Source organism: Quercus lobata, chromosome 6, assembly GCF_001633185.2.
Source record: "Quercus lobata isolate SW786 chromosome 6, ValleyOak3.0 Primary Assembly, whole genome shotgun sequence".
In the NCBI taxonomy this organism is placed as follows: Eukaryota; Viridiplantae; Streptophyta; class Magnoliopsida; order Fagales; family Fagaceae; genus Quercus; species Quercus lobata.
Genome location: NC_044909.1, coordinates 13,109,671 through 13,119,768, shown reverse-complemented (window position 1 = coordinate 13,119,768; position 10,098 = coordinate 13,109,671). Strand labels below are relative to the sequence as shown.

General features: G+C 35.1%; 2 protein-coding genes across 2 annotated transcripts; one reads left to right on the top strand and one right to left on the bottom strand.

Moving 5' to 3' along the window:
* Positions 1–584: 584 nt before the first annotated feature.
* Positions 585–1,392, bottom strand: LOC115950635. The gene has a single exon (XM_031067859.1). The coding sequence runs from the start codon at positions 1,118–1,120 to the stop codon at positions 680–682; it is 441 nt and encodes a 146-aa protein (XP_030923719.1). The 5' UTR covers positions 1,121–1,392; the 3' UTR covers positions 585–679.
* Positions 1,393–5,797: 4,405 nt separating this feature from the next.
* LOC115993952 (F-box protein At5g49610-like) lies at positions 5,798–7,460 on the top strand. Its single transcript, XM_031117952.1, has one exon. The coding sequence runs from the start codon at positions 6,166–6,168 to the stop codon at positions 7,234–7,236; it is 1,071 nt and encodes a 356-aa protein (XP_030973812.1). The 5' UTR covers positions 5,798–6,165; the 3' UTR covers positions 7,237–7,460.
* The last annotated feature ends 2,638 nt before the right edge of the window (positions 7,461–10,098 follow it).

The following is a 10,098-nucleotide window of genomic DNA, read 5'->3' as shown; positions in this document are numbered from 1 at the left end:
GGATGTAACACCACCCTTATTAATAGACATCAAGTGGGGGAACGTCACCTTCAATTTCAAACATCCAAATGGATTGGTGAAATCTGAAATACAGTTTTCTCCTGCTGACTTAAAATGCACTCCGGATGCTCTAGAACTAGTGGCTCTCATTGATTGTACGGCATATTTTTACCCATCACTGTATTGAACTCTCTCTGTCTGTCTACGATGCAAGGGGCATCTTTGCACTTTTGGGACCATCAGCCAGAATTCTTGCGTTGCAGCACTGTAATTGTCACCTTTCCAAAATTTTGTCACTTTGGTTGCGTGAAGAATCTTGGAAAGAGAGGAACCTCTCAAGGCACTTGTTAACTAGCATATTCTTTTCTTGCTTTAAAAACTATTCATAAACCAAAGAATGACGTGTTTGAGATGAACAAGAAATCATTATTAAATATACAAAGTAATCAAATAAAGGATCAATAAATATTTAATACAAGATATCCTTCTTCTTTTTTTTTTTTTTTGAATTACACTTGCCCTCCATTACTTTCCCTTCCTATAAAGGATCAATAAATATTTAATACAAGATATTCTTCTTCTTCTTTTTTTTTTTTTTTTTTTTGAATTACACTTGCCCTGCATTACTTTCCCTTCCTTTGCTTCTTCAATGTTCTTCTCCAAGGAATCTACAACTATCTCATTCTGCAGATATATGCATCATCCCTTTCATAGTGAACACCGATGTCGGAAAAGACTTGGACAAACCTACCGGTGTTTTAAAGGTAATCCATCTTGCAGGAGGATTCCTGACAAAAATCTCACTCAAAGTAATCCAAATCAAGAACTCCTTGGCTTTGACACCAGTCAGATTCTTAATCTTGTTGGGCTCAACATAGGCTGTGACTTCTGTGTCATAGCAGACAAGTATGTTGTCAAATCTGTACTGTTTCTTCTGCTTATGCTTAAGCCAAACAAAGCCAATTTCCTTCACATATCCACATTCCTCTATGTCTTGCAAGATTAGTAGACCATCAGGCAAACCTATTTCTGACAGCAACAACATGAACTTCTCTCTACAAATCTCATCCCCATAATACACTTCTGCTTTTGCCTTCATCTCTGCTGTCACAAGAGACATCTTTGTGGTTGAATTTGTTATGTGTGTGTTGGGCTTAGGATTGGGGTTGAGGAGGTTCTCACACTTTGTGAGGGGGGGAAGATAAAGGCACTTTAAGAGATTGACAATATGTACATGAACAAAGAACAATCACCTTTTCAAAGTTTGTTTGATATGGAGATGTCCTAAAGGTTTCTAGCATCTAGACTTTTAGGATTCATGTATGTAACGTAAATATAAAACCTGGACTTCTACTGCTACCAATAGTTGGTTTTTAGTGTTTTCTAGATAAGTAACTATTCATATTCATATTCATATTAAGTATAAATCTCTTAATAATAAAGATAAAGATAAAAGGAGAATTGAGCATACGACTCTTAACACGACCCTCAAAGAGACTTTATATTAATATATATTATATATATTAGTAAAGAACTGTTTCAAACCAGGCCTATTACTGTTAGTTACAGTAACTATTCTTTTCTTATTCAAATTTCAAAACCTCTTGGAAGAAAGAGTTTGGAACACGTATTAGTTATCATAATTGTATGCTTGTGTGAGAATGTTCGAGCCTCAACATTAGTGGGAGGAGATCAAATATTAAATAATTCCATTCCTTTAGACCGTTAGTTGGGGTTTTAAAACGTGAGTAGTGATGATTGGTAGATTTATTTGAGAGAGTGTCGGTAAGTATCTCATTTGAGTCCCGCTCCTTAAACAGTGAGGGTTTTTTTTTTTTTTTAAATATTTATTTTAATATGGGTTCCAAATTTCCAATAAACTCAACCTTGATCCGTCCAATAAAAGACCTAAAATCAAATTCCATTTATTTAAAAAGGAAATGCTAAATTGCGAACTATACCATGTTGCACTCTAAAGTTCTATTCCGTTCACATCCACATTCCATAATCTCTCCATCCATATTTTTTGTGTATATGCCACATAAGCCTGCCACGCGTTTTTAGTTCATCTAATAAAATGATACCACGTCATTTTTAATTATTTGATTTTTAAAATATTTTTAATCTACAAAAATGATGTGGCTTCATTTTATTGACAAACTAAACACACATGACAAGTTTATGTTGTACTTAATGGAAAATATGGTTTGGGAGGTTGTTGATTTAAACATAATAAAACTTTAGGGGGTAAAATCCAAATTTTGAAACTTTAGAGTGTAAAATTCAAACACCCCCAAACTTTAAGGATATAGTTTGCAATTTAGCCAAAAGGAAATTCATTGTGCCATAGATTTAAATTATACTATATTTATTAAAAAAAATTAACTAAATTTTTTAGCTAAAGATGATTATGATGACACCAAGATAGAATTATCATGACTAATTCGTACATTATTTATTTTGGACAAAGTTTTCTTCCAACCCAGTTTGGAAGAGTCCCCTCTAGCTCTAACCCACTACATGGCAACTCATAAGACCATATATGTGGACAAGGGTATGTTAACGGGTGTTCTAAAGGAAATCATTAAAGAAAATAAAATGAGTCCCATCTATAGCTGTTAGTATCGTACGATAGACGATAGTATTGTATCATGTACAAAAAGTTATGTATCATAATAACGTATTGAAAGTGCTCATAAATCATTTAATACATGAATAAGTGGGTTTAAAATGATTTTTTTTTTTTGGGGGGTGGGGGGGGTGTTAAAAATTGTACTTTTAATTGAGTTTAACAAGTTGTTAAACTTGTTTTTAACTCAAAATTATTGGGCTACTTAATTGAGCCCAATAAAATAGCATTTTCATGATTTTCTCCCTCTCTTCTTTCTTTCTCTTATCAAATTTGGACTACACACTTAATACTTAACTTTCACATTTGGAAATTTCTTTTCTATACTATGAATAAGACATTAATTGAAAATATAATATTATTTTATTTTATTATTGTTATAAGTCTAAGAAGTTAGAATGCCAAGAAAAATTATTAAAATAGAAGAATAAGAAGATATAGTAAATGCTAATGATAATGAAAAAAATGTTAATGAAGAAATAATTTTGCAAGATGATTAATATTACAATAACATTGACTTAGGTGGTATTGATTAAGCAAGATGATGAATATGGTGAAAAAAATATTTTTCTAGCTCATATGTCATGTATTATCACTTTTGAGTTTAATCAATTTGAATGTACATACTATAAACACATGTTAATTTGATTTATTTAATTATATTTGTTAAATATTATTACATAATTAATGATTAAATTAGTCATTAGTTGAATAAATTTTGAATTTATAATGAATTTATATTTTATATGTATATTTATAATTTTTTAAAAAAAAATTTATTAGGTGTCTGTGGACAATATGATACAAGACACGATATAAAAAAATTAAAAATTAATTCACAATACAATTCACGTTTTGACAACTATTATCCTATCTACGCCACTGTAATGGGCCTTTTTGGTTAAATTGGGCAGGGCTGCCTCCTGTGGTACTGGATCCAAATATTTTGAGTAAAGGAGTTGAGACCGGTCTAACTGTAACTCAATTTGGTCCGGTTTATGCGCAAACTATGTCTCATTTTCCAAGAGCACGCTTACGGCTGACATAACTGTTTCAGATGAGTCGTGGCAGGTAGATATGATAATAATAAGATAAAAGAAAGTAATTTGACTTCTTAATTAAAGTGAATAGATAATCTTTAACTAAGAAAAGATAATCACAATTTAATAACAATTACTTTTATAAAGAAAATGAGGGGAATAAGTGGGTAGTATATGGGTTAATCAAAAGAAGAAAGAAATCAGATCAAGTCTGATGCGCAGGACTAAAACCAGAGAGAGAAGAACGCTTCTTCTCAAAGTGAATAATCTCCCAGGAAAATTCCGTCATGGAAATTAATCACTTTGAGGGAAGCGAGTCTAAATGGTTGGTGCACAAGAGAACTCTTTGTTTCCGACAGAAAGCAGGAGTTTGAGAGGGAAAGAGGGAATCAACCTATTGGTGCATGCCTGCCGCTCTAACTCTCTATCTTTTTCTTTCCTCCTTTTCTAATATTCCCCTTTCTTATCTTTTTTTTCTTTCTTCCTCTTTTTCTTAATACTTGTTTTTCTATTTCCTGGTTTTCAAATTCCCAATACCGTGGTGCTTGTTGTCGTTGTTTCTGTACACGGCAAAGACCTCTTTTTATAGTGCCTGTCGTGACCGGATTTTACTATTTTAGCCATTAACCAACTTTGTCTGGTCTGGGTATATTTGCCGACCACCACTGGTCCATCTGTGTGCCACTCCCCATCACTAGAGAAAAGAAAGCTATTTTGATTGTTTGTCTGTCGTGATACCCTTTCCTGCTATGGTGTGGGTATCTTCTCTCTCCCTATCCCTCATGGCATGTACCTAGTGGTTCCAACTCAGTTTTGCTTCTTTTGGGTGGTATGTCATCCCAGCAGGACACTTCCCCCAAAAGAGTTCGAGCAAGAATCTCAAAATAGGTTTTTCCCCTCTCCCCACCGCCAAACCATACCCTCTTACCTCTGACCCATGACCTCACCGTGTCCTGTATTGGTTGGGTACAAACTGGTGAGGTCTGGACCTTAAGTGTGCCTCTCTTCCATGTATATCCAAAATCTGCCTGCTATTCATGCGTTTGCCGTGGTTGGCTTGCACAGTCTGCCATCCGTTTTTAACTATTTTCTGGTTCCCCTTTCCTTTATGGCTTGCCCCACTTAGGGGTTGGGCCTTGTTTGACGGTGGGTTTTGCCTTTCTTTAGCCCACCCTTTTTCCTGCTACCATCTTCTGCCATACCACTCTATCATTCCCACTGCGAAGTTGTTTACCTCAATCCTATTGGGCCTGTCGTTTATTCTTCTCCAAATGGTCCAGTACGGCCATTGGTTCTTTTATTATATCACTGGCGTGCTCCTATGTCCCATTTGTTTTCTCTTGGGCGTCCTTGGCCCATTTGTTTTCCTTGGGCTTCCTCGGCCATTTTCTTAACTTTGCATTCTCATGGGTTTTTACTGAGTTCTTTGGGCTTCCTCGGCCCAATTACATTATCCCTCATCCTTGTGGTTCATGGGCTTGCCATCAATCCCTTACTTTCTTTACTTTCATTACTTTGGGCCTGCCGTGGTCCATTCTCACTTTTCCACATCATATACTGCCCATGGTTTGCTTTTTCTCTCTTTCCGAGCTCCTTTAAGCCCATTTACCCCCTCAAGGCCCATTTGTTTATCTCATAAGCTTGTGATCCATTATTTCTGCCACTTGGTCTTAATGGGTTTTCTATCCATTTATCAATTCTTTTCTGTCCGTGTTGTTGGGTTTCTCCTTTCCACTTAGGCTTCCAAAATGGCTATCAACAGCCACAAAGCAATAAAAATAGTAAAAGGTTAATAAAAAAATTAGACTTTTTGACCAAAATTCAACTGCCTAGCAAAAAAAAAAAAAAAAAAGTGAATGACTGCATTGGGAATTCTACAACCCACTGGTAACAGGACCCTTTATTTTATTCGAGCAAATGGGATGAAATCTATTGAGCCCATTGGCCATATATTCCTTTGAAATTCAACTCGTGATGCCTTACCTCATCACAGTTTGTGGCCCATTAGCCAACGTGATGAGGGCCTACAAGCCCATTTGTCCTCTCAAATTTATTATTCACAACTGTCAATCAATTCGGTCATAAACTCATACTAAATATATTCATTTTTAACTCGCAAATTCTCTCATTACATTTTTTCTCTCTCTCTCTCTCTCTCTTCCATCCTTTTGCTTTACAGATTTTTCCCAAAAAAAATTTCTGCCAACCCAAATCCAATTTTCTTAAACAACACCGAGCCTCTCAGTCTCTCTCAGAACTCATTGATTAAGGAAAAAAAAATACTATATAAATAAAACATTAATACTGTCGAAGAAGAACGAAAGGCCAAAAGTGAATGCCCCGCTTTTAGATTTACTTGCTTCAAAATGAGAATTCACGGAATACCCATCTCGAAATTTTCATCTGGTAAGCGAATCTCAGACTTTTTCTATTGATTTTCCCATCTGGGTGTCTCAAATTGTACTTTGTTTTCTGTTTAAAAATTGATGAATTGTGATGAATTCGGTAAAAGATGGGTTTTTCCCGGACGAAGTTATTTTTCAAATCCTTGCAAGACTGCCTGTGAAGTCTCTATTCAGAACCAAAACTGTGTGTAAACTTTGGTACAGATTGTCCTCTGACAAGTACTTTATTCAGCTCTATAATGAAGTGTCTGTTAAGAACCCAATGGTGTTGGTTGAGGTATCAGAATCGAAATCTAGTTTGATCTGTGTCGATAATTTGAGGGGTGTGTCTGAAATTTCCTTAGATTTCTTGAATGATAGGGTTAAGATTAGAGCTTCTTGTAATGGATTGTTGTGTTGCTCTAGCATCCCTGATAAGGGTGTGTACTATGTATGCAATCCTATGACTAGGGAGTTTAGGTTGCTTCCAAAGAGTAGAGAGAGGCCTGTGACAAGGTTTTACCCTGATGGTGAGGCCTCACTGGTTGGTTTGGCGTGCAATTTGTGGACTCAGAAGTTTAATGTTGTGTTAGCGGGTTATCATCGATCTTTTGGTCATAGGTCGGATGGAACTTTTATATGTTTTGTGTTTGATTCAGAGTCGAATAAATGGAGAAAGTTTATGTCTTTTCAAGATTATCATTTTACGCATATGAATCGGAATCAGGTTGTATTTGTCAATGGCTCATTGCATTGGTTGACGGGTAGTTCATGTATTCTTGCGCTTGATTTGGATTGTGACATATGGAGGAAGATGTCATTGCCTGACAAATCGGGCTATGGTTCTGGGAATAGGATTTATATGTTGGAATTGGATAGTTGCTTGTCCTTGATTGAGATATCAGATTCGTGGATGAATATATGGGTTTTGAAAGACTATGTGAGGGAAGAATGGGATTTGGCTGATAGGGTGAGTCTTAGATGTATAAGAGGACTTGTGCCGGGCATTTTCCCAATAAGTCAGACAAGTGAATATGTTTTTCTAGCAACTCATAAGCAGGTATTGGTGTATCAGCGAAAGAATCGAGTGTGGAAAGAAATGTACTCTGTGAAGAATGGCTGTACACTCCCATTGTGGTTCTCGGCACATGCATTTAGGAGCACAATATTATCTTGTCATTAAGATGTGGACTCCATCTGCCTAGCTACTGTACATAAAATTCTTATTGCAAGCAATGCTGCTCGATTGACTGGTTGTATTTGTCAAAAATTAGATTTTTTTTTTTTACTTACGTTGTATAAACTTTTCAGTTTAAGTTGTGGCCTCTGGCTGGGTTCTTGTCCCTCTTGTTGTGAAAAATAATGGGGCTAGTTTTTTTATTGGATTCATAAATTGACTTTTCTTTATTCTCACTTGGAAAGAAAAATAGAAGATATTCTTTGTGAAATGCTATTGCTTTGATCATTTTTACTCTTGATCTTAGCCAAAAGGCCAAGAAAGGTATTGATCATTACTAGTCATGGTGCATATTTCTGACTTGTTTTCATGTTTTGGATGGTGATGCTGCTTGTATCTTTCTCTAAGCCTACTCAATTCATTTCCACTTGACAAACATCCATGTATTTGGCTAAGCATAGACAACAGTGATTTTAAGTAAATAAGCTGACTAACTTGAAAAAGTTAGGTTATTTGCTTGAAGCCACTTTTTGACTGTACAGTTTTAAGCAAATAAGATTTGGCCAAGATGGGAGTGTTTCCTTTTCAAGGTTTTCATGGAACATCAAGTTCCAATATTTGCACTTCTTGAGGCTTTGATCTTCATATTGCATTGTAGGCTGTAATGAACAAGTTGTTTATGAATAGCTCTAGCTCGGTTATGAAAAAGGCTTGTTTATATTCATTTGTTTAGCAAACAAGTCAAGCTCAGAATATAATAGAGTAAATTACAATAACCTACCTTGAGGTTTGGGGTAATACCAAACACATCCAAAAATTTAAAAAAATGACCAATTTGGTCCTTAAACACTAACACCGTTTGTGCACCATCTATTAAATCATTCTGCTTCATCTTTTATGTTTTTTCTTTCCTTTGCTCTGTTGCTTTGCTCTCTCTTTTCCACGCCAGAAAATCTCTCTCTCTCCCAAGCCAAGCCATAAGGTTTCAAACTCAACAAGAACCAACAAACTCCACCACCGGAATGGTTTCAAAGTCGATTTACCCATAAATTTCACAACATATGCTTTCATTTAAAGTTGGGTGGTTCGACCACTATCTAGAAGGATGGTGGACTAAGGTTGCTAGGCAACCATGAGTGTGTTAGGGTTTGTGTCCTAAAATCCAATTTATTGGCATGTTATAAATAATTAAATTGTTTAATTATATGAGGCTATTTATAAATTAACTAATGAGACATTATCATAGTCCTTGAGATGCATTGTATGTGATTTATGTGATTTAGTTACAGAATATATAAATCACAAGTTTCTTGTAAACTCAAAATATAGTTCTTAGTCGGTGATGAAATTGGACGTTTCATTTGTGAAGACTATAACTCGTCAATTAGGATGGTTTTTCTTGATCGTGGAAGTGGAGACTTCTAGTTGATGTATTGATATGTCTTAAGTGTGTAAGACATATTGAACTAGACCACTGTGAGATTAATTATTCAATTAACAACTGTCACTTGAATAATTAATTTCACGACTTCTAATTTCATTAACTCTCAATCCTGAGAGGATAGTGAACCCGATTATGAAATGTAGGTTACTTTGATATATCAAGAGTGAGATCCAGTTTAACAGTCAAAATCTTAGTATGTTGGGTAACCACACGTAGTGTTGAGGGAACACATATTCTCAAGATGGAATCCATAATCTCTTTCTATAGAGACATGAAATATCCCCTTAAAATAAGTTTAATGAAAACTAGTTATTCAGTGCTAGCCACTTTAGTAAAGAGTTACTAAAGTTTTTATTTATGAAATTAGATTTCATAAATATGAATAACTAAAAGATTAAATTGGGTACTCAAGGAATAAAATAGTTGTTTACAAAGTGACAGTTTATTATGACTTTGTTCACTATGGATATTTCATGGAGGGGTCAAATGATATCATATTAGAGTCTTAGGATATAATTTATCAATAAAACCTAGAATACAATTATATTTCAATAGTGGTACTTGTTATATAATCGATGGTAATTTTGGGCTTGTCAAGAATTGACAGATAAGTCTGAGGCCCATTAGAGCTAGAGCCTTATTAGTCCTTTTGGTCTCATTTCAAGCCACACTTAAGCCCAACTGGGTTGGCCCGAGATGCTAACCCAATTAGATAATTAGTTATTTATTTAATAAAAGTTATTAAATAAAGTAATTGCCAAGACAGTTAAAAACGTACGTATGATTAAAAGAAAAAGAAAAAGAAAACAGTTTTTCTCTACAGAATCTTGAAAATACACTTTTCCAAAAAGGAAAATTAACTTAGGTAAGAACTGATTGAGAGACCACTCATCTTGGGCACCATGTGAAATTGGGATGAAGTTAAAGGTATTCTCAAGTCTTGTTTTTGAATTTTATTGCACCAAGGTACACTTTCTTTTCTTTGTTCGAGAATTCAAGGTTACATGTTATCTATAATGAATGAAGTAAATTCTTGTGTTGCTTCCACTGTGGGTTTTGTATGAAATGCAAAATTAGCTTTTTCCAACAGAGTGGTGGCCTGCGATTACAAGATCACAGTCTGGTGGAGCTCACTGTTGTGAGCATGAGTTTTAATTTTTAATTTTTAATTTTGATTTGGGTTCATTTGGGTTTGGGTGTGTTGAGGGTCATTTTTGAGAATCCAAGTAGAAAGAAGAAAGCCCAGCAACAAGGGCAGCAAAGGGGTTGGCAAACAGATGGCAAAACCATTAGGCTCAAGTGGTAGGAATAATATATCACAGGCCCATGAAATAAACAAATGGGTCTTGAAGAAGCAAGTGGATTTAAAGGAGCTCAGAAAGAGAGAAATAGCATACCCATGTGCAGTATATGATATAGAAAAG

Excerpts from the sequence above, each read along its gene's own strand:
- LOC115950635 (XM_031067859.1), bottom strand. The coding sequence starts at position 1,120 with ATGTCTCTTGTGACAGCAGAGATGAAGGCAAAAGCAGAAGTGTATTAT.
- LOC115993952 (XM_031117952.1), top strand. The coding sequence starts at position 6,166 with ATGAATTCGGTAAAAGATGGGTTTTTCCCGGACGAAGTTATTTTTCAA.